At 42.2% G+C, this 25,380-nt stretch overlaps 1 protein-coding gene across 1 annotated transcript; it reads left to right on the top strand.

The window, feature by feature from the left end:
* Window positions 1-49: 49 nt before the first annotated feature.
* slc6a5 (solute carrier family 6 member 5) lies at window positions 50-23,951 on the top strand. The gene is made up of 15 exons (XM_085771274.1): window positions 50-723; window positions 2,325-2,475; window positions 2,855-2,986; window positions 3,110-3,283; window positions 4,740-4,890; window positions 6,220-6,352; window positions 8,182-8,316; window positions 8,420-8,523; window positions 10,402-10,526; window positions 10,680-10,792; window positions 14,565-14,696; window positions 15,146-15,245; window positions 18,980-19,080; window positions 21,515-21,682; window positions 23,109-23,951. Exons 1-15 carry the CDS (start codon window positions 235-237, stop codon window positions 23,262-23,264), a joined length of 2,364 nt encoding a protein of 787 aa, XP_085627400.1. The 5' UTR covers window positions 50-234; the 3' UTR covers window positions 23,265-23,951.
* Window positions 23,952-25,380: the final 1,429 nt, after the last annotated feature.

Consider the following 25,380-nt stretch of genomic DNA (forward strand, 5'->3'; position numbering starts at 1 on the left):
ACAGACACACACACACACACCAGCACACCCGGCAGACTGTGAGCTGAAACTATAGAGCAGCCAGAGCCAGAGCATGCTGCAGAAAAACGTTGCAGAAAGAGAATTGAGTATTTTGAGTCCCAGAGCAGAGATGGGCTGCAGCAGCCTCCCGCACTCCTCCTCCTCATCTTCCTCGTCTTCCTCGCGGTGTGTGTCGCTCTGCCGCCTTTTGTCTTGCTGATCTGTCACTCCCCCATGTTCCAGGATTTCTCTGACCAGAGAGACATGGCCAAACAACCGGCCAGCGCCAGCGCGCCTACCGGCTACATCCCGGCGCAGCAGCCCGACGCAGCTGCGGGACTTACAGCAAACAAACCGGACAACTCTGCTCCGTGCCCGCCGTCTGCCCCGCACCATCACCCGGCACCTCAGCCGCCGGGTGCCCCCTGCAACGAGAGCAAAACTTTTTGTCCCACGGAAAATAAAGAACCGGACTCCAGTAAAGCGTATGGGACGTTTAAAAATAACCCACCACCCGCGGTCCCCGGATCCGTTGCTGCCAACTCGGCCTTCAGGAAGGATTCCGCAGGTTCGGCCCGCGGGGGGTCCGCCCAGTACGGCGACCCGCTGCGGGCCACCGCGGAGCAGAACAACACCGCGGGCAACTGGACGGCTATGAGCCAGACCACCATCATACTGGGAACAGATGGGAACACGTCTGTTCAGCCAGGCACCGTGGCGGGGGTAAGTCGGCTAAATGAACCGTTTCCTTAACGGAGAGCGCTTGGTCTGGAAGCGGTGTGCGGTGTGGATGTTTCCGTGTGTCGCTGGTAAAAAAAACAGATGCCTGGATTAACCTGCTGTCTCCGAGCAGGGAAAAGGTTGCTCCCCCCCGGGGGGAGCTCCCAGCGCCACGCGGAGATTCGGTAGACCAGCGCCGCTGATGTGTGCGGGAGCTGCTGCTGAGCTGTGATGTGATGTGATTTCCCGGCAGCGTGTGTTGCTGCACAGATGTGTTTAAAAATGTTCATGTTGTAGCCTATACGTCCGAGCTCAGTCAGCGGATGTCTGTGGCTTCACACTGGGATTATGGCCTCAGGAGGAGCAGACATGAAGAGGCCAGAACAGAGACTGATCCCTCAGAGAGAATTGTTCTTTAACTATCTGAGATCTGAGCGCATGTGGCCTTTATTCAGTTATCCCCCTCATGGTTCGGGCAGAATTCAAGTCCCCATGAGGCCACGTGTCGCTGCTTCATTTAAACTCAGACTGAATTTATTCGTTAAAAAATGTCCAGAAGCAAAATAAGTAAAAAACTAATCCCTGCATGTATTGAGCACTGGGTTATTTTGGGTGGACTCTGAGCTATTTGGCGTCCCTGCTGTGCGCAGCCTCCAGTCCTGCTCCCTCTGCACCAATCTGGCCAAAACTTTCAAACCGCTGATCTCAGCTAAATATCCGGGGAAGCCTGTGATTTATGAATCAGTGTGATGGGAGCTCAAATCAGATGGAAACAAACTAAAACCATTTATTCTCTTAAAGTGTCTTAAAAGTAAATTTCTGGCTGATTTGTAAGCATGATTTTTATTTTTTATTTTTTATTTTTTTATAGCTTACACGATTTACAGATGAGGTTAATTACTTCCTCCTCTCGCGGTGTTTGCGGTGTTCGTTGTTGCTGCTCCCAGCAGAGACACTTGGTATGGCCCAGAAGCCCAGGTGTGATCCGGCTGATAGACACCACTGTAGTACAGGGACTGCGGATCGCTTCCACTCCCCGCGGGGGCATCCCCCAACCCCACACATACACACATTCCCATGCATGTTGTTTAGCACTGTTATTATTATATGTGAACCTCCATGCTGCCTCGTGTAGAAAATAACATCCTCCTGTGGTGCAGCTGTAATTATTTAGTTAGTATTGTCTCCATTTTCTCAGTGGGTCTTTAATAAGTTTTTTTTTTTTTTTTTGTCTTAGCTTGTAAGATTGTTGGCTGTAATGTCAGGCAGTTAAATTACTGCTGATAGCAGGCCTGTAAATTCACGTATAGATCAGTTTCATTCATAGGCTTGTCTTGGGAAAGCTGGTGCAGAGCTCCTGTGACTATGAACAAAATTAACATGTGAGAAAATCCAAATTTAACCAGTAAAAAAAAGACGCTCTGACACATATATGTCTTTACACTGTTCTAAAAGCAGCATTTTCTGAGCTGTGGGCCTGTCGCTGCCTGCTTCATATTATATTTGGCCTGTGTGTGTTTTTTGTTTCTCCTAATGATTGAATATTGTGAGTACAGGCTGGTGGATTTTATTTTGGAGATTGAACGAGTGTTTCTTCCTCTCAGGCTGACGATGATGACGATGAGTCGGGAGATGAGAATAAGGCCAGGGGAAACTGGTCCAATAAACTGGATTTTATTCTGTCCATGGTTGGCTATGCGGTGGGACTGGGAAACGTGTGGAGGTTCCCTTATCTCGCCTTCCAAAATGGTGGAGGTAAGAGTTCAGGGCCAGATTTAACTCCTGACAGAGACAAACGAAAAATCTGTTTTTTTTTTGTTTTTTAAATAAGTCAGGCTTTGAATTATTTCTCACTGTTTTTTTTTAATGTCCCTTCATAGGCTTTGAACCAGTTGTTCAATAAAGAATTTATAAGTAAAAAAATATTTGATTTGAAACAAAAAAAAGACAGAAAAAATAAGAGATGATAATGATGATGGTTATTATTATATGCTCAGATGGGTTAAATTATGTTTTCTTCATTAGTCAGTGTGATGATGTGATGTAGTGGACTGTTTGGTTTGCTGCTGTTAGTCTCAGCCTGTCCTGGCTCTGTAAGCTGCCTTCTCCATCCTGCTGTTTAATTCCCTTGCAGGAGCTTTTTTGATCCCCTACCTGACAATGCTGGGCATTGCTGGGATCCCTATCTTTTTGCTGGAGGTTTCCCTGGGCCAGTTTGCCAGCCAGGGCCCCGTGTCAGTGTGGAAATGCATCCCAGCTCTCCAAGGTAAACTGCCACAGCTAATCCACTGAAGGACAATTCACAAATAAAACTCATGTCTTCTCATCAAGACTTCTCCACTTTTTCTTAAGAGTAATTTATATATTTCGTCTCATTTATTTATTTTAGGTTGCGGGATTGCCATGTTGATAATATCTGTCTTGATAGCCATATACTATAACATTATAATGTGCTGGACACTGTACTACCTGTTCGCTTCGTTGAAGGGCTCACTGCCATGGGCTAACTGTAGGAATGAGTGGAACACGGTGGAATGTAAGGACAAAGACATGCTGCTGTTAGGTAAGACACACACACCTTCACACACACTCACACTCTGACACACACAGTTACACACTAAAAGCAGCCCTCTCTCTTCACAATGCGCAATGCGTCATGCCTCCCTCAGCCGAGGTGTCCTGCACTATAATGAATCCTGACCTGTGATCTCTGCGGTGTTTTCACCCTCAAACTCTCTTTCCATCCAGAGCAACTCATTAATCTGTTAACGACAGAGGCCGCTGACACGAACAAGGCCTCAACCTGCCGACACTTTGATATTTTCTTTATTTATCTCCACATTGACTCTTATTTTGTGTGATACAGACAGATTGTAGCTTCTATTTAAAACAAAAAAACATTTAAATCTGCACTGTGCAGCCGGATCAGTCTGCAATTCTCTGATCTTAATAAAACTGGAGATAAAATCACAACATTTAATGTGAGAAAATGCGCTCGAGGCGCGTTGACGTCGATCTGCGTCGAATAAACAATCGAAATCGCGCTCGTTTTGTGTAAAATTTAGCCCTTTGGCGATTCTGTGAATTCAGCACAAAAAACTGCTTGCTTGACAAATTTACTGTACAGACGGAGCTGCTGCAGTGCTGCAGTGAGCCCGAGACTGACCCCTGCTGGCTGCCACAGCCACCACTCAGCACTGTAGTCTCTCTGCCTCTCTCTCTCTCTCAATCTTATGAATGAGGAAAACCACAAAATCAGCAATAAGAAAGATGTGCAATATAAGAATCTTAACATTTCAAATTATTAATTAAATACCAGGTGTTAGACGATTTATGCAAACTGTAGCCTATTATCTTTATTTAATTTGCATGTTTAGTGGATTGGAAACAATTATGCACAAGCCCTGCAAAATGGAATTTATTCGCCCTATAATCTATGATGTTTACCTCTGTGGTCATGTTCATGGCCATGTTTGGGGGGCAGTGTCCTGCGTGAATCAAATGTCTGTGTTGCAGAGACATCTGTCTTTCTCTGTCATAGTGGCTGCTTTGATTCTTGTGTTGAACCAAGATACACAGGATGTTTTTATCCGTGTTGGTGTGTTAAAGTATTTTGTCTTGAATGTAGAGCAGAGGGTTCTTTTCCCACATTTTCACACTCTAACAAATGTGAGTAAAAAAAACTCTCTTGTCTGCACATTTAATTTTAAATTTAGTTGTGTGCTGGCAAAAGCACAGTAGTTTTTCTTATCGAAGCATCCAAAATGAGGCAGAGAATAATTTTTGTCATGCGTATCTGGCTTTATATCTGGAAGCACAAAGTCTACTCCAGCTCCCACTGAGGCTCCACGCTGCTGCAGCAGCCTCCTGTCACTCCTCCTTTCTATAAATCAGATCCATCTGTTCACTCCCGCTTTGCTTTCAGTGTGAAAACCTGAGTGGACAGTAAAGTCTGTCCCACAGCTGCACTCTGCCAGTCTCTCCCCCCGCTGATGTGTGTTGGTTTCTGATTGGAACAGACTCGTGCATCCTGCGGGACAGAAACATCACCTCCGTCAAGAACTCCACTTTCTGTTTGTCCGCAAATGCTGTGGGGAACCTGAGCAAACTGATAAACATGACTGTGGACGGCAACAAGACCTACGTCAGCCCCAGTGAGGAGTATTTCAAGTGAGTCAATGCTCTGGGTGAAGACAAACAGCAGTTTAAAGTAGAATTTACAATTTACAGAAACAAAAATGTCACCTGTATGGTTTAGGTTACAAGTGTAAATTTCTTTTTTCTTTTACCTGCCTAAGTTGATGGATATTTCTATTAGAATATTTTCAATACTACAGAATAGGTGTGGAGGCTGATGCACACCTGAAAAAACTTGAAAAACAGGTGCCTTGGAGCATATGAACAAAGGAAAAAAGGGTCTCCCGCACACTGTCAAATCACTTGCAAAAGACTTTAATAAAACAAACAACGTTTCGGTCCACAAGACCTTTTTCAAGCAGAGATTTTTCTCTCCCTTTTTCCTTTGTTCAATACTATAGAATAGAAATATGGTCTAAAATTTAAATGTTGTTACTTGGCCCAAAGCAGCAACCAGAAGGCCTCAAAGCAGGCCTCTAAAAAGCAGTTGATGCTTCCACTCTGATTTTACCAAATCTCATTTTAGGCATTTATTAAACATTTATCAGGCTATTTCACTCATATATTGCCCTATTTTTTTTATTAACCTAAACTTTGGTAAACCAAGTTCAATTCATCCACTTCAGAAAAGGTTTATTTTCACAAGATATGGAGAATTTCAAAAACCTGACTTCAGTTTTTCAGCATCTGGGCCAAATTATCTTTACAAAGACTTTCAAAAAAGGCGTCATTGTAAAAAATAGCCTTTATAAACATTTGGGCAATATTTTATTTGTAACCTTTTACAAAAAAATTAAAATCAAGGAATAATGTAGAAATCGAGACAGTCCCCTCAGACCTCTGATCATTTCTGATAGATGTCTGACAGCTTCATCTGGCAAAAGGTTTAGAAAGTAGGACCAGGCCTAGTTATAATGAGAGTATGTCTTTTCTTCTTCTACTAAGGCTTCCTCAGATCCATGTATGTAGATTTTAGATCTGCAGGAGGTATCTTTGAATTTAACACAGAAAAACACCAAAACAAGTGTAAAGTTATTTGCCACTGAAAAGAACAAACGCTCCAACTTCAGTACAAAATGCAAAATATTACCACAAATGAGAGTCAGTGTCTTAAAACAAGCAGAATAAGTTCTGCACCAGCATCAAGAAAAAGAAGACATTTAACGCAGTCAATTTGTGTTGGAAAACACTGAAATAATCTTCTTGCACTGGTGGATCACTTCATCACATCTTCTAGAAATTAACAAGTGAAATTCCTGCTGAAATTAACTTGCAGCACGCAGATTCATGTTTTTATTATTTTCAGTGTGTATTGTTTAGTGGTCGTTGGACTGAGCTTTGCTGTTTGAATCCCCCTTGCAGATACAATGTGTTGCACATCTCTAAAGGGATTGAATTTCCAGGAGACATCCGCTGGGCTCTGGCAGGCTGCCTCTTCCTGGCCTGGGTCATCGTCTACGCCTCTTTAGCCAAAGGAATCAAGTCATCAGGGAAGGTAACGCATCACTTACAAATCCTCTCATCTCTGCTGTTCGCACCTCTGCATCAGCTGCAGAGCAGAAACTGGAGGTGTGTTCACTTTTTCCCTCAGTGAAGAAAGTGCCACCTAGTGGTAAGATGGGAGATGTACAAGATCTGCAGGTTCAGTGAAGGAAGAGCTGATGTTTAATTATTAAATGTAGCAGCCCTCACAAGAACAGCAGAGAATTTACTTCTAATAGTTAGTTTTAATTTAGTTAGTCAATTTTTATTCCTATGTCCTGCCCCAGTATCAGCAAGAATTGACAAATTAAGCTACAAATAATGCATTACTAATATTCTTACGAGTAGAACATTACAAAATAATAATAACTAACTGATAACTGGTTCATTTAAGATTCAGATCCAAGATTAAAAAAAACAAAACAAAACCACACCCAGAAACTCAAATTGGTTTTATTTTTACCTCATCTGGAAAAGCTTTGCTGAATATCAACATTTTATTTGTACCTTTAAAATAAAGTAAACGTAATGTTCATAAGATTTTCTTTTTGGACAACAAAGGCAGGTTCTTTGCCATAGCAGCACCATAGTGTCTAAGTAGTGTTGTTGTTGTTTTTTTAATTCACTGCCAGACACACATGCTGCCTGGAGAGGAGCCTTTTTTTATTTTCTTGTTGGAAGGAAAAAAATACAGAAAAAAAGTGGAGAAGATCAGTGCTACAGTATAGCTTCACTAAAAACAGAGCCTGAATTCCACTCTATGTTTGAGCCAACACTTTGGGGATTTTCCTCTTGGAAAATTGGAGGAAAGTCAACTTGGAGAGACAGACACATTTTCATTCTGAATCAATACATCCAGGAGTTAGAGACAATTCAGTTGCTATTCTTGTCTTGTGTGGCCCCCTGCTGGTCATTCGCATGACATGCAAGCAGTTAAGATGCTTCATTAGTTCATCGTGGTTCATTCATGTAAATTTGGCCCTTTTTTTGTTAAAAAGAACAAAACAAATGTTGGTGATTAATTCCAAGAGCTGATATTCACAGAAAAAAATCTCTCCAAAAATACCGCCTAAGGCAATTCAGTGCAATATATAGTGCTCACAAAAATGTAGAGATATTCAGCTTTGGGATGATATTTCAGAATGCACATAAACATAAATATAACCTTTACAGGTGAACTTAATTTGACCTTCTCTAAAGTTTTGAATGCACATGTTTCAGTACTTATAACATAACATGCTGTTTTTTAACAAGGTGATTAACCACAAAAATCCCAAGCGTCTGATCCATGAATCGACCACTAAATGTTCTGGTTCAGTTACAGTTTGTATTGAAACAGTCCTCTTCATCATGCTGTTCACATTGTGACATCATGAGACCAAGACGACACCTTACAGTCCACTACACCTGGACATGTGGAGGCTTTATATGGGACGTTGTCAGAGGGAAGTGTCCACTGAGCTCAGAGTGTCACAAAGTGTCCTCAGCAGGTTGAACAGAGACTGGAAGAGACACAGAAAGGCAGAGAAGTGGACGTCCTTTGGCCACACGACAACTAATTGAAGCGTTGACATTTTTTGTTGTGGTACCCTCCACTGTTGTTAGCTTTTGTTTCAATGCATTGTTTGAGATGAAGAAATTACCATTCCATACTTTTACTTAAATGTCCTACTTTCATGATATAGTATCACTGTAGCATGAACGTTTTACAATTTCCATAAATGTCACCCTAATGTCGAATATCCCTAACTTTTTGTGAGTAGTGTATATAGTGTTACAAACATGGAATCAAACAACTTGTAAAAAAAAAATAATAATAATTTCTGTCCTGTCTCTGCTCAGGTGGTTTATTTCACAGCCACGTTCCCCTATGTGGTGCTTGTCATCCTCCTGATCAGAGGAGTGACCCTCCCTGGGGCCTTCGACGGCATCCTCTACTTCATCACACCAAAATGGGAGAAACTCAATGATGCAAAGGTGCCCGATGTTTTCTCACTTGATACCGTAAACAGCAAGAAGAAGTTTTTTTTTTCCTCTTCCTGCTCTTTACCTGCAGCTCACTCCCCTCTCGCTCTATCAGGTGTGGAAAGACGCAGCCACTCAGATCTTCTTCTCTCTGTCGGCCGCCTGGGGAGGCCTCATCACTCTCTCTTCTTACAATAAGTTCCACAATAACTGCTACAGGTAAACACACAAAAGGTAAACTATGCTTCTGGCAGACAAATTCAAACTGTCACCACAGGCACATGATACATGTGTAGTTTTGTATGTGGATGATAAATGGACGTCTCTGCTGGAGCAGCTCAGACTCTCTTTATTTCTCTCATTGACACTGGAGCCATTGTGGCCCAACAGCTGTATGGCCAGATATAAAGTGAGACGAGACCTGCAACCCTCAACAAATGAATGAAAGAATATAGAAAAACACAAGTGTGGTTGGATCAAAAACTTTAGTGTTTTACAGTATGAGTTTATGCTTGTGCCTGGAGTGTTGGTTGGTGTCATGATGTAACTTCTGAAACCTTGTTGTCAGATCAGATCAGAGCACACAAAGCTGAGATATTTCATTGCAAAACACTGGAGCACTGAAAAACATCTACATCTCTTCGACAGTGGATATTTTTTTTATCTCCCATTCACAGTCACATAAAACATTAATGCAAGCCTAGTTGTTGTGTTGTAGAAAATGTGTAGATGTAAATACAAAATCTACACTGTCCTCTGTGGCTTTCTATTTCTATTGCAGTCATGTACAGAGATATAGGTACAAAAACACCCCCAGAAAAGCCCCATCCCCTTACATAAAAACACACGAACTTCACCTGTGATTCACATGTGAAAACTTTGCAAATGGGAAACATGTGGTTTTGGCATAATTTTATGTGAATCACATGTTAATTCCCACGTGAACCAATTTCCCACATGTGGTAACGTGTTTTACACAATGTGCTCACCACATGTTTCCTATGTGTAAAATCTTTCACATGTGAATCGCGTATGAAGTTCATGTGTTTTTTCTTCAAGACACACACACATACTCCTCATATAACTGGCAGGTGTGAACATAAAACAAAACAAATTGTATGGGAGACTTGTTATCTTTCATGCAGCAGTTTGGTCTTTTGTTGGATTAATTTTCAGTTGGTGAATAAACACTTTACAGCACAGAGAAGGGCACCCCCTTGTGGAAAACCTTCTGTAAATGTCTTTTTAGAGCAGTTTTCATTCTCAACACCAGAGGGCAGTGTTGTATCTCTTATCTGTGTGCACACACAAGAGCAGATGTACTGTATTAAAGGGATAGTTCACCCAAAATTCAAATTTCACTCATTATCTACTCACCCTATGTCAACTAAGAGCTGTGAGAAGTTTCAGAGTCCTCCATTCCTTCTCTGAATTACGGGCGGGTCCGCGCAGCACTGCATGTCCATATAATGGTTGTCAATGGATACCAACTTTCTTCGTCCAAAAAGACACACCAAAAAACATCCAAATACCTCCATACTGCTCGTCTGTAATGTCCTTCTTGTATTGAAGCCCCGACATGAGAAATTGTTCGGAAAAAAATTAAATAAGTAGGGTTAGGGTTAGTTATATTTTAAGCTTGTTCGTAGTGGAAGCTCCCAGTGTCTCAGTTCACTGCTCTTCCCGTGCCAGTGCAAATCTCGCGTGATTTGCACTGACCGGCGGAACAATTTCTCATGTCGGGGCTGCAATACAAGGGGGACATTACAGACGAGCACTATGGAGGTATTTGGATGTTTTTTGGTGTGTCTTTTTGGACGAAGAAAGTTGGTATCCATTGACAACCATTTTATGGACAAATACTGCTGCGCGGACCCCCTCAGAGAAGGCACGGAGGACTCTGAAACTTCTCACAGCTCTTAGTCGACATGAGGGTGAGTAGATAATGAGTGAAATTTGAATTTTGGGTGAACTATCCCTTTAAATAAAAGAGCATAAAGATTGTTTAATGACAATTTCATGTTTGAAACACAACAGCACTCACTCATTCATACTCTCTCTCTCTCTCTTTCTTCTGTTTCCTCTTTTCTCCTGCAGGGACACTATTATTGTGTCGTGTACAAACAGTGCCACCAGTATATTTGCTGGGTTTGTCATCTTCTCAGTCATTGGTTTCATGGCACACGAGCTGAAGGTGCCGATAGAGAAGGTGGCCGATGAAGGTAAGACACAGAGCCAGCAGGCCGGAGCAGCATGGCCGCCACTACTCACTGACACACACCTCAACGACTTTCATCTTCCTAACCTGAGCTGGAGTCAGTGTAGGCTATGTGGATTTTCATTTACATTTGAGTCTCTCTGTGTGTGTGTTTTAGGTCCAGGCATAGCGTTCGTGGTGTATCCAGAGGCTCTCACCAGACTTCCCCTGTCTCCATTCTGGGCAATCATCTTCTTCCTCATGCTCTTGACTCTTGGCCTTGATACTATGGTAACTGCAACTCCTTTGATGTGTGTGTGTGGGTGTCTCTGTGTGTTGTTGTATTGTATTGTATTTCTACTTTCATGTGTGACATTCAGGAATTTAGCATGTACAAAAACTTCAAAATTGTGGGAAATGCAGGTTAATCAGGTTGAAGTGAAAAAAATCTAAAATATGCCCTGCCTAACTAACACTGAAATAATCCTTTCAACAACTGTGAGGAGCTTTCATTCACATGATGTGTCTTGTTAGCTACCGTGCAAGCCACTAATCCATCTAAGAGGAAACTGAATTTATTCTTTGTGTCTTTGAAACACAGGGCAGCACTGATGCTGCATGCAGTTACAATGACCAGTGACTGTTTGTCCAGCTGCAGCTCTTGTGTTCACATGAATCGATCCTAAATCCACAATATTTTTCCTTTATCGCATGTCAAACAAATCAATACGGTAGAGATGAAAGTCACATCAGTTTCCTCTGAATCTGGACAACAACAACAACAACAAAAAAAACCTCATTACTAGAATTTGTCCACTTGGGGGCAGAAGAACTCCACAACATCTTGTTACTAAATGGTAACTGTAAATTTCACAACTCCAGGGTTTTAGAGTAGATTATTGGGGAAGTGAAGTCTGCCATCCATCTGTGTGTTTCCCTGTAGTTTAACCTGGGTTCATTTCTTCTCAAAGCAGCTGCAGGTGGTGAGGGCGATCAGAGCACTAAGACTGAATTAAAGCATGCCCACAGAGGGTTAACAAAAAAAACAATTAAAAAGTCAGAATACTAGAATCAGTGACTGTTTTGATTCAGTGTAAATATGAGTCAGTAACAGAGATTTAAAGATGGCCTTTTTCTGTTTCTGTTTCTGTTGGTGAAAATCTTCAAGTTTTACAACATCATCATCCGTCTCTTTATCAGAAAACAAGAGTCTCTTGACATTACTTTGCTCCAGAGTAAACACTCAACTTGGCGGCAGCACTCAGCCATGTTTAAACGCTGCAAAAGTTGACCCAATTAACATAATAACCCTACACACCACCCGCTGAAGCTGATTTCAGCGAAAGTGTCGCGGCCCTCCAGGGACTTGAGTGTGTGTGTGTGGGGGGCTGTCTGATTGGAGTGAATAAAATGAAGTTGTCCTTAAAGATTAGGAACAACAACACTGAAGTAACTCTAAGTTTAAAGCAGAAGTAAGCGACCCGGTCGTTTTGGCTAATGCTGCGTTCCAGGCAGGCTTTTGAAACCGTAAATTACAGCTTCAAGTCACGACTTACGACTTTGCAGCGTTCCAGGCAACCCACTCGTGTTTTTCCGACCTGCTTTACTTGTGAAAGTGCCCTATAACTAGCCTCGTAAACCCGCCTCTCCCGGAAATGCAATTCATTTCATTTCTGAGGGAGAGTCTGGTCTCATCCCCATTCTAAGCGTTTGGACTGAAACCCTCAGAAGCGTCACCGCTGTGATTGACACAGCACGTTGGCCAATCAGGGACCGACTGGTGCAACGCCCCGTCACTACACCAACTTGCTGATTGGCTGAATGGGGTTGTCTGTCAACGCTACTACCAAAGATATTAAACCGTCTTTGCTACTACTCCCGCCCAGCTCCCGCCCACCCCAAACGCTTAGAGGGGGGATGAGGCCAGACTCTCCCGAGAAATGAAATGAAATGCATTTCCGCGAGAGGCTGGTTTACGAGGCTACACTATAACGGCCACTCGTAACTTCCGACCCGTGAACTCGTACCAGATCGAACTGGTACGACTTCACAGGTCGGAAAAACACGAGTTACGGGTTGCCTTGAACGCACCATAACGTCTTGTCAGCCGATGGAGTTAGCAGCCCCTGCCCCTGCCCTTGTCATGGATCTATTGGTCCTCGTCCCTACGTCACCACATTCACGCGCATCCCTTGGCTGCACACACAGCCCTTCATGCCGTTCTCTCTCCTCATTGGATAAAACTTGTAGGATACGAGAAAAGTTTTCTCCTCAGCTCAGAGCAGAGCAGAGTGACTGAGAGACCCGTGTTTCGGTCCAAACACTCTATGTAAGTGATTACTAATCGAGATGATTACAGACTCTTAGAAATGGCAGACACAGAAAGTTAACAGTTAGTTAATGAATAACAACATTTGGCGGCTGAAGAGTGAGATCTCTACCTCTTAGGAGTTGGCAGAGGCCGAACTGGAGATGATAAGAGAGTGACTGTGAGAGAAACTGCTGCGAATGAGTGATAATGCTCTGTCTGCTGGATGTCTGAATACAAAATATTTGCCGTTGTAATCTAATTTTTTTTTTTTTTTTAGAATTTTCCCAAGCAGCTAAAACATAAATCAGCTAATGCAGCTTTAAAGTGACACCTATTCAGTAGAAGCCATACATAACACTGTAATTGTGACAGCTGCGTACTTGCCGCAGCTCATTCCTGATGTAAATTCACTGAACAAACACATCGGGCCCCGAGGTGTTCTTAAAGTCAAAAGCATCTCCAGGTACAATCCTCTGTAAACAATTCCATAGAAAACATCAAGTGCTCGGCGGTGACGGTGAGCCGAGCAGAAGGCACAGCAGCGCATTAAGACACAAGTCAACAGTAGGAGTAAATGACGATGTTACTTTGCTTTGGCAGCAGCGGCTCTGAGGAGCGAGCTGGTGGCTTTGTTGCAGGAAGCAGCTCGGTGGTAATAGGCTTGGGATGTTGACGGGAAATTAGTTTTGGGGGCTCAGCAGGAAGGAGAAGTGGCAGATAACTGTGCGCCAGTGGGTTTCTATCATACGCGCACGCACGCACTTTACCACCCTCCCTCAATTTGTCTGCTTGTATATTCATCCACTGCTGTCCTCAGGGCTCTTAGACCCTTTTACCATCATGTTACATGTGTTAATCTCCAGACAGACTCCTCCCGTCAGCTCCGTCCACTGTCGTCTAAATTCTTTATACTAATTTGTTTTCAAATCTTCTCCGGCTCCGCGTCGGAATATTGTTCCGTTCCTTGTTTGTTTTGAAAATAAATAAATAATCCTATAAAAATGGGTTTATTGGATGAATTGAAGATGAACACTGGATGCTGCTGCGCTGTCAGCAGCTGCTGCTCTGATTCAGATCAGGTGAACCTGCTGACTGGAGGATTTGGAGTGGAAATGCTGCTGAAAACTCTCCTGATAGGACAATTTCCTGTAATTCTGTAGTGGAGACAGCCAATCAGGAGTTTTTGTTTTTTTTGAAAACCCCTGCCAAAAATATATCTATCATTAATAATTTGATTTAATTTGTGGCATCTTTAAAGGGATAGTAGCATTTTTTTTAAAAGTGGGGTTGTATGATCTACAAATAGCCCCAGTATATAATATAATTTTATAGTAATATAATTTTTTCCAGCCCTTCAAAGTGCAGGAAAAACACAGTTTTCATTTATTATAGCGAACAATGGAACTGTGTATTTTTTTTTCAGGTAAACCTCTTTTAGGCTGTGAAAATAGGCCGTTTCTTTGGGTCCATTCACAACAATGTATGTTGTAAATCTCTGAGCAGGGCTATGGGCTGGCGTTGCTAACGGGAGGAGTGCAGAGAGTCTTCTACTGCAATTAAAGTACTTAGGGGCTATTTGTAGATCATACAACCCCACTTAAAAAAAAAAAAATGCTACTATCCCTTTAAGGTAAAATCAAATATTCATTGTCCAGATTGTTGTGTTGTTAAACAGAAAAAAAGACTTTACTCACTCTACCTCCACCCCCCTGCCTTCTATTCACATTTCTCTGTCCCTTGTTTTCCTCCCAGTTTGCCACCATTGAGACCATTGTAACCTCAGTGTCGGATGAGTTCCCCAAATACTTGAGGAAACACAAGCCACTCTTCACCTTGGTCTGCTGTGCCTGCTTCTTCATCCTGGGATTCCCCATGATCACAGAGGTAACGGCACTGACACAGAAACACACAGAATCTTATGTATTTACGCTCTGACGTCTCACAGCGCGGTCGGGTGGGGGGAGGGTGGGGAAGGTGGGCGAGGGGAGCACTCGAGCATCCTCCCCATGCTCCACAACTCTTTCTCTGAATAAGCCGACAGATTTCTGCATGTAAAGTGAAGTCGCGGCCTTCAGAGGACAGACTCAGTGAGTGGAACAAGGGAAGGCTGAGTCTCATTAAAATCCCTGCAGACAGCTTCAGAGGGCAAAATCCAGCCTGAAGTAGGACTCATCCATGTCATTTCTTATGATCCGGTACAAGTCAGTGTGAACGATGTGACCACAGACAAGTCAGAGGTGGAGGAAAATGAGGGAGGAGGGAAGGGGTGAGATGAAGAAATGAATTGCTTTTGTCGTATTGTAATATTTTATTTGCGTGTGTGTGTGACACAGAATGGGATGTACATGCTGCAGCTGGTGGACACATTCGCCGCCTCCTATTCTTTGGTGATCATCGCTATCTTCGAGCTGGTGGGGATTTCCTACCTCTATGGTGAGTACAGCTGATCCCGTTTGGTCTCATGACCTTTGGCCAATGAGACATCTGAAGCCCTGTTAGTGGCTCACCAGAGGCTCTAATCTTAGTTACATCCCATAGTATTGTTCTTGCAATTCTTCCTCTTCTGTTCTCGCAAGAGTCCTGAGGCTGACATTAGAGGGAAGGTCACGAGGTGGCTAAAATCAAAAAGCATACCAGGATAAATTCTCTGCCACGTCTGGTTGAAACTGATTTCTTTTTCTGATGGGTGTAGTCAGACACTTGTGGTGTCACTGTCCCTGTGCACAGCTAAACGTCACTGCAACAAATGAGAAGTTAAACCACGAGAGGTAAGAAAACACAAGACTGTTAAAGGGATAGTTAAACATTTTGGCAAATTCACCTATTGCCATAATCCCTATTAGTCATAGTGGTAGGTTCATTAGCTTTAATTATCGGTACATGTTGTTTTGAGATCCGCGGGGCAGAGACGCCAGTTGCTCAGTGAACACAATGGAGGTGAATGGTACAGGTCCCATGTAATAAAAGAAAAAATCTGCACACCAAAAAGAGCTCCCTTCAGAGGATTTAATAGCATCCAGGTCCCATGTCCCTCAAAACTCATCAAATACACAATCCAACAACTCCAAAACGCTCTCGTCGAGAAGTTGTAACCTGCACATTCACCATGCTATGACATAGTCATGTATGATTTTTTTGTAACATTACGACACATGAAGCAAATACTTGGAACTACATGTGCTTTTGAAATCACTCCGCCCAGCAGCCATGTCTGGAATGTAGTTCTGGCTATGCATTTGCCCTGAAAACAACTCTGTCTCGTAATGTTACATCATTATTTCATAGGTAAGGTGATTGTTCAGGTCACAACTTGCCCACCAGAGTGTTTTTTGTTAGTAGTAGTGGCTTTATTGTGATTGCATTGAGGGTCAGACAACAATATAACAGAATTGAGATAGCACATGATACTTGGTGCGATAGTCAAATACATAAAAGTAAGAGATCTAAAAACCAAAAAGAGACAAAAAAAAGAGAATATCCAGTCTGCGGGAAGCACAGATATCATCAGCAAACTATTATATTTAATAATCTGCCCATTCAGTGAATGGAAATGTACGCCTGGTGGTAAGAAAAGATCAGAGAGCTCTTTGTAACTATCAGGAGTCATGGGTATCATCAATATCAAATGCTGCCGGTCATGAAGTGTTGATCAGAGGAACATTTTGGCCAGATAATTTTTTACTGTAAAAACTCTGGAACCAAAATCAGAAAGTCCCCAAAGTCAAACTCGACACACTGTAGGTGTTCATACCAGACAAACCAAGCTTTTGTTAACATATCTTTTTGAGGCTCAGGATGGACTTGTCCTCTCCAACCCTTAAAATGAGCCGCCACTCACTCGAATCGACCACTCCGCTGCAGAGATAGAGGCTTAAAGCCAAACCCACCCAAATAAGCTGCTCTCAGCAGCAGGGCGCAGAGACACTGAATCCACTATGTTAGTTATTTCCAATCGGTTCCAGTAGATTTATTTTCAGTTAGTTTATCCAAATTGTGTGAAAATAAAGATTAAACAATAGTTTATAGTAGCAGGTGGTTCCAAGCTGTGCCAAAAATGGACATTTTGGAAAGTTCGCCTGGATATTTTGTAGTAAAATCTCAATCATTTTGTCCTGCTTCAATTAATCAGAATCAACCACTGCAGAGACAATGTTCACATGTTGTACAATGATTTTATAGAGAGTTTGAGCTTCATCAGCATTATTCTAAAGGGCACTCATCAAAAATATGATTTTTTTTTTAGGCAAATATTAATTTTATTAATTTTTTTCTGTGTGTCATCTTCATTTACTCTTCACCAGTAACAGATATACTGAAATTTACACATTTCAGCAATTCCTCATTTTTTTCCCTTTACTATGACACCAAAAGTATTCAAATAGACCTTGTGGTTGCAGAGATATACTCATTTTATTATGGATATGCAATTTTCGAGAAAAGGCCTAAAAAATAGGCTGGATTTTAAAACTGTCTTGTTTCCAGGATCAGAATTCTAACACCTAACATCAAATATCAGTAACTGTAATCTCTATTTCTAGTTTCCGTGACCACCGCTACAGAAATACCTCCTCTAAGTGACTTCTTTAATTAAATTAGGAGTATTTGTCTTTATGTGCTCCACATGTTTCTTCCAGTTCGAGGTAGTGGAGGCATGAAGGCTGCTGTTGTATGTTTTCATTTTTCGTCCTTCAAGCCACAAAAACACTGAATTGCAACTCAATAGCAACTTTTGAAGGGCCCCTTGATGCTTTCAAACTCCACACCCCAAGTTCCTGTTGCAGACTTACTATTGAAAAACTTGTAGTCTGTTGGCACCGGGGTAATTTTATCAGACTTGCCAAATCTCCTTTATAGAGCCACATAAGACATGGTATATCCTTTTTCACAGGCCCTTCATGGGACTCAGGTGTCAGCTCAGATTTGAATGATGTTTCTATTCTTAAGTGAAAGTAATGCACACAAAACATTCAGTTCTTTTCCTTCGGATTGTAAAAAAGGTAAAAATTTGAATATATGCTCATTAAAGTTCCCATTAAAGGCTCCTCTCATTTCAAAGCCAATCGCCAATCAGAAGAGAGGAGGCTCTGAGCCTCTCTTCTGATTGGCTGACTGTTGTCTGAATGATAGGATAAAAGTAAAACAGACTTTGGGTAAACAATCAAACCAATCAAATAAAATTGTTTAATTGGATGGTGGGTTTGGATAGGGCAGGTTTAGGGCATGACTGAGGGTAGTGACTGTATAGTTGTGACATCACAGAGTTACAGGAAGTACTAATGGCTCATTTTAAGGTCTAAGAACTGCAATTCTTTCTCAGAATTAATTTTGAGCCTCGGCCTGATTTACAATCTCTCTTCACCTTGATACAATATGACATCTTTATACCAGTTGCCACAGCTGCAATATAAAAACATGTGAAACACACAACAATTTGATTTTGCCCATGTCTAAAAGCAGTTGACTGTTAAAAGGATAGTTCAACATTTATAGTCATAGGGGTAGGTTCATTACCTTTAATTATCGGTGCATTTTGTTTTGAGATCCGCTGGGCAGACAGCAGGCAGCTGCTCAGCAAACACAATGGAGGTTTTGGCAAGTTCACCTATTGCCATAAACTCTAGATCCTTTTCTCACCCTTTCCTCTGTTGTGTATAGGCTGTTATTCCGACTGTGACCACTAGGTGCCTCTGTTGTAATATGTAAGTGTCTCGCACGGACCAAGAGCTCAGGTGTGTGTCAGGAGGCTGTTGTTACCAAGGAGCAGAGCCAGCGGCTCTCCTTCAGTTTTGTCAGAGCATCAGTACAGGTGACATATTGAAATGATTTTGTGACTCTGCCTCTTCATGTCACTCACTGTTATCCGTCAATAAAGGCAGAGGAATGAAGCCATCTGCTCCCTCGCCTTTTCTCAGGGACGACAGAAACTGATACACTCTCTCTCTCTCTCTCTCTCTCTCTCTCTCTCTCTCTCTCTCTCTCTCTCTCTCTCTCTCTCTCACACACACACACACACACACTCATATGGATGGATTGAATTTGCTGATCCCTCTTTTGAAGAGACCTTATTAAACCCAGGTCACTCTCTGTGTCTCCTCCTTTCTGACTTTCTCCCATTTCTCTACTTTTATTTGATTTCTCTCCCCTCTTTTTTCTGTTTTTCTTTGCAGGTCTGCAGAGGTTTTGCGAGGACATTGAAATGATGATTGGTTTCCAGCCAAACCGATTCTGGAGAATTTGCTGGGCCTTTGTGACTCCAACTATTCTGACGGCATGTTTGTTTTTTGCTCATCTCACGCACACACACACACACAGACGTGCATGCATGGACATCTGCAGCTTCCATTTTCACTGTCGCCTCTCAGGTTCATTGATTTGCAATAGGAAGGGAACAGGGGAGAAATTGCTCCTGTTACGCTGAAATAGAAAATTATTTCTTCCTTCCAATTCCTGTCATGTCACCAAGTCTCAAGTTGTATGTGTCTCACAAAAATGTCACAACTCTTAGTGTGGCGTCAGTTCAGCTGCTGCAAACGCACACACAGACATTTGTTTTTAGAGAAAACATTTCCTGTGACACGGCCACTTACTGGTCTGGCGCTGTGCAGCAGAAGCTGTAAATTCCGGCTTCCAGTGTTTACCAGCATGTCAGCGTTGGACACTGGACACACGCCAGCGTTAATGTTAGTAATTCTAATGGAAACCACTGTAGCTCCAAAGCAGGGGTGACGATGACAAATGGAGCAGCACTCAGGCCGGCTGGCCATCCTGCTGCTCTCGAGGGAGATCCTATTTCCTTCAGGAGCTCATTGATGCACAACCCGAGGCCAATCTATTTCCGTCTGCCTCCTTTTCTCTGTTTGTTTTCCTTTTCCTTTTCTTTTACTTCTCAGTGGAGTCATTCTCAGCCAAATTCCTGTGAAGATAGGAAACGGATAGGATTTTCCTCAGGTCTGGTCACACATACTAAAACAAGGAGGATTCAATTCTCATCATCCAGCGCCTTGTTTATAAGGGAGGGTGCACCGGCTTTAGCCATGTGTCCTTAAAATCAGAGCACTTAATTGGGGTGGGGGGTCCTTGCTCAGTGTGGAAAATCATTACATACTGTAGCTCAACAACATCAGGCTGCAGCAACAGCAGAGAAAATAATTATTTTGTTGATACAGTAGCAATGAGGATTTGAACCTAATAGGTGCAGAAATTACACATATTTCAGTCTATATATTTAAATTATTTTTTTTATCATTTATCACCACTCTAGCTTCCAATGAGTGAAGGTTCACTGATTCTTTTCATTGAACTAGTAAAATTTAGGTTTGTGTCCAGAGCTTACAGTGTTTACTTACAACACCACAACGTGTCACGGAGCTCAGGGATAAACTTCAAAATCTCACAACCAGTCTTTCATTAAAAATAAATAAATGAAAAATAAATAAATAAAACACCAAAAAAAATAAACAAAACTCAAACACTGAGCATCTGTTGACAGCTGATACCTGGATATTTTTTATCCACCCATTTTTATCCATGGGAATAAAAAGCAAAAGATTCCAAATGCAGATATAGTGTTTTTAGTATGAAGGCTCATGAAGTTCCAACACAGCTTGCAGACTTGTACCCCAATTATGGAAACATAGATGAAAGTGATTTATGAAAGTCAAATTCATCTCTGCCACTTTACAAAGATGTTCCACAGATGTTTTTTGTGGGAAGAAACTCCCAAAATAGGTGAAAATGTTTTCAGTGACTCTCAAAAGGAATAATAATAATTATGTTATTCAAAGTATTTTGGGGTCAAAGCAAAGAGGAGGTTTCTGGCACAGCTTCACCTGCATCTGAGGTGCATAGAGAAGGGTAAAAAAAAATCCAGCAACACTTGCAGTAAACAGAAGAATATTATTATTATTATTAGATGAAGACGTTTGGGCTTGATGACCCTGATGAAGGGCAGAAGCAGCTTACAAGTTTTTCTGTATGCTGCAGGTGCTGCTGGAGTTTTAACCTTTTTTTAAAGACATTTTCATTGCAAGTAAATATGGCTACTACTTTCAAATATGCTGTAAATGTGCAGGTTGTGCTGTAAACATGCAAGGCAGCATGCACAGATTAGGTCTTTAGCTCCACAGGCTGTCCTTTGTTGACTCTGTAAACTGCACTGACCCGTGTCTTCTTGCAGCACGTAACAAATTAACGAAAAATAAATGTGTTGCTTATATAAAACATCAGTGTTTTTCTGTAACAATCTAAAACACAACTACATTTGTTAGGTCTTTTTTTTTAGCTGTAGACCAATGGTTCTCAAAGTGGGGTCCGGGGACCCCCAGGGGTCCTTCAGATGGTTCAAGGGGGTCTCCACTTTTTTCCAACTTTTTTCAAAATTTTACCAATTTTTTTTTTCTTTTTACAGAAAATTACATTGTTTTACATTGTTTTGCAGTAATTTGACATATATTGACTAAAAAAAGTAACGTTATTCAGTCTCGGAACAAATATTTGTGTATTTCTGGTGTTTGCTTCAAAATTTTGTCCAATGGGGGTCCGTGGTCTAATTTGTGTCATTTTAGGGGTCCTTGATGTAAAAAATGCTGTAGACTAATAAAACCACAAAACCACAAACTTATACTGAACAGCATGTCTTCCTCATGGACACACTGCAGCAGTATGCATCTCATTTACAGTACGTGTCTTCCCGGTCTGTGCAGGGCATCTTGGGACTGAGTCTGTACCAGTGGAAGCCAATGACGTATGAGGACTACACCTACCCCAACTGGTCCATGGTTATGGGATGGCTCATGGTAATCTGCTCCGTCATTTGGATCCCCATCATGTTCGTCATTAAGATGCACCTCGCCCCCGGCTCCATAATCGAGGTAATAATTGAGACGAAGGCGTGACGAGACAGCATCACGTATGTTTTGCTTTTGTCTCCTCTGCACGCACACACAGATACACAATGCCCCCCACGCACACACACTGTCAGAGAAATCAATAGTCTCATCATTCGCTCATTAGCAGGGAGAGGCGGGCTGCTGGGTGAGTATTAATTTGGATATTTCTCTGCAAGTCTGATGGGTCTCTTTTAAATACTGTACTCAGATGAATGGATGATGATGACTGTGACTTTCTGTCCTGATGTCTCTTTCCCCCGGCGGCTCTGACGACAGCCTCAATCACACTCTGTCCTCCGACTTTACATTTTAATTTCCTTTCTTTCTTGACTGCATAAATGCATAATTATCAGTATGTTCACTTTTACATGTGGGAGATACCGTATGGGATTTCTACAAAATGACTTCCCAACCCAGGCTTTGTACATTGCATTTAATTAATATTAACATTATATCAGGGTCACGGGAACTATTAAGAGCAACAGGTTTAACAATGACAGGGAAGAAAAGGGAGGCACAAACAGCAGGGCTGTAAGAAATACACTTCATTAAATATAATGTAGAGTTTTATAAAAGTTAGGTGATTGCATCTATATAGCATTGGTATAGCAAACTAACATTTTTGCAAATTCACCTATTACCATAATCCCAATAGTCGAGTAGAGTAGATTAATTACCTTTAATTATCCGTGCATGTTGTTTTGACATCCGTGGGGTAGACACACCAGCTGTTCAGCGAACACAATGGAGGTGAATGGTACAGGTCCCCTGTCCCTCATCAAACTCATCAAATACACAATCCAACAACTCCAAAACGCTCTCATGGAGAAGTTGTGGCCTGCACATTTGCCACACTATGAAAAAAATCAGAGTATTTGCTTCATTTGTCGTAATGTTACAAAATTATACATGATTATTTCATAGCGCGGTGAATGTGCAGGTGCATGTGTTTGATGAGGGACAGGGGACCTGTACCATTCACCTCCATTGTGTTCACTGAGCAGCTGGCGTCTCTGCCCCGCGGATCTCAAAACAACATGCACCAATAATTAAAGGCAATGAACCTACTCCTATGACTACTGGGATTATGGCAAAAGGAAAATTTGCCAAAATGTTGAACTATCCCTTGAAGGCTGTGGCCTACAAGAGAAGAGATGCCACAATATCTTCAAATGTTTGCTTTTGTACTAACACGAGGAGTCAACGCCAGACAACTGTGGCAGACGGCAACACATTCCACGAAAGACGTAGGGTCTTTAGTGGAATGTGTTGCCGTCTGCCACACAGGCCCTACAGACACAAGGTTTTTCCAAGGGAGAGCCTTCAGTGCCCCTCCGTCACCACAGAAATGTCGCTTTATCTGCTCTGCCTGTGTAAACCCGCTGTGTCTTGGCTTTCCTCTCTGCAGCGTATGAAGCTGGTCTGCTCCCCTCAGCCCGACTGGGGTCCTTTCCTGATGAAGCACCGCGGAGAACGCTACAAGAACATGATCGACCCTCTGGGAACCAACTCCCTGGGCCTCAAACTGCCCCCAAAGGACTTCCAGCTGGGCTCCTATCAGTAGCAGCCATCCCTCCAGCAACACACCCACCACTTCCGACCCCCACCCTGGGGGGGCCACCAGGAGGGAGGGGTGGGTCCATGTCTCTTCTTCCCCCTCCTCCTGCTCCTCCCTCTCTTTCTCCCACCTGCACTTGATCCTCTTAGCTTCCTGTTTTCCCCTCACTGTTTTCTGGCTTTGGAAACAGACTCCATCTCCTCTTCTTTCCCTTCACCACTCCCTCCCTTCTTCTCTCAGGGAGGAGTGGCTGCCCAGGTGGAGTCTACTCCTCCGCTGCTGCTTCGTACTCAATTAATGGGCTATCATTGCCTCCCACACATGACCACTGATTACTCCAGAGCCCTTCCCAGGGATCTTTATTCCAAGAGAAAAATTGTGCCATAAAATGACACAGCTCAGACTGCACTTGCAATATTAGACTCACCATGGCTGCTCCCTATGGAGTCGTGTGTGTACCTGTGTGTTGTGCGTGTGTGCGTATGTGTGTGCGTATGTGTGTGTGCGCCATCATACTTTTGTGTAGAGATAATGAATCATCTTGGTGAAAGCAGACACAGGAAAACAAAAAAAAGAAAATTGAGCAACAGAGAAACAACGGTTGAACGAGCTCGGCGGGGATCTGTATTTTGTTCCATCTGTGTACAAAATTCCATCGGCAATACAAATAATACCAACTGCCTTGGAAAAAAAGGGAAAACACCCACAGTATGCACACTGTTATCACATTTAGTTCCTCTTCAGCAGTACATATGTATATCCTCCACTAGCTACTGCTCGGTCGCTCTTGGTTTGTCAAAAATAGATTACAAGATCTGCAATTTGTGCCTCCTACGTCCCAGTAGAGTAGCGAATGCATCCCGATTACCACTTTCAGTAGATACATTTTGGCCTTGGATGACTCTGCAGTACGATCGAGGCTTGGGTCTATTTTTCTCTCTGAACCTGAGGGACCATTTGTGATACCCTCTCTCCTTCTCTATTTAGTAAGTCGTATTCCTGCTGTATTATCCTAGAATATAAAGTAGCACATCCCTAACGTAGGAAACCACTAGTGTAGCCAATCCTTCCTTTAGTAGGTGACCTTTTTAAGTCTCTAAAATCCGACCTGATAGTCACTCTGTAGATATCTTTTAGATGGTGTATTTATCACTGTATGTGTTGTGAACTTGTCTCGCCATCTGTGGAAACCATTTTAATGTGTAAATATATATATACATATACATATATATATATATATATATATATATATATATATATATATATACACACATATATATTTATGTATTGCCTCGAGCAGAGGAGAGAGCTAGCGTGACAGATACTGACAGAGCGTATATGTGTGTGCCATGGTTCTCTTGCTAGCTGTGTAAAAGTGTACACCTCTCGAAAAAAAAAAGCTATCTTCAAGTAGTAAGTGTGTGTGTTGTTGCGTTCTCACAATATTAGGAGCAGCTGCTTCGTGTGAGTAGATGAAGAGTAGACTAGAAAATGGCCGCCTCCTTTTTCCTGGAAGTGTACTTCGTCTCTTGTTGTTTGTGGTAGAGCTCCGGAGACCTCTTTACCATTTCAGACTTATGCCTCTTTGCTTCTCTGTGTGTCTTCATGAAAACAGGGTCTCAGGTATACTTGATTCCACCAGACTACTCCGGTAGTTGTCGGAACAATTGCATTCAGTACATAGGAAACAGAGAGTAGAGCCATCCTAAAGCTAAATTATAATGGAAGCAGTATAAAGGAAGTGTGTTGCGGACGATCAGAATCAAAACATCACTTCCTGATGACCTCAAAGCAGCAGCACTTTGTGTTTTGCTCACTGCTGTTTAAATGCGCCTTGCGATTATTATACAGGGCGTGAGTGAATTAACCTCTTTTGACTAACTGTGCAGTGCTAAATTAAGATCCTGCTATCCATTATGTTTGTAAAATACCGTAGTTAGCTCGAAACAATAATTAGTTAAGATTTACTAAAATAAATTTAATTTAGAATGCCTTGTAATCAGCTAGAAATGTAAATGATTTCCTCCTGTTTCTTGATTGTCGGTACACCTAACTGTTTTTTTTTTCGTGGTTGGTCTGTTTTTTGCATATGCAGCAAATGAAAGGCTGTCAGCAACTTTAT

The sequence above is a fragment of the Trachurus japonicus genome, chromosome 3 (assembly GCF_045865225.1).
Source record: "Trachurus japonicus isolate A0001 chromosome 3, Traja_1.0".
Classification (NCBI taxonomy): domain Eukaryota; kingdom Metazoa; phylum Chordata; class Actinopteri; order Carangiformes; family Carangidae; genus Trachurus; species Trachurus japonicus.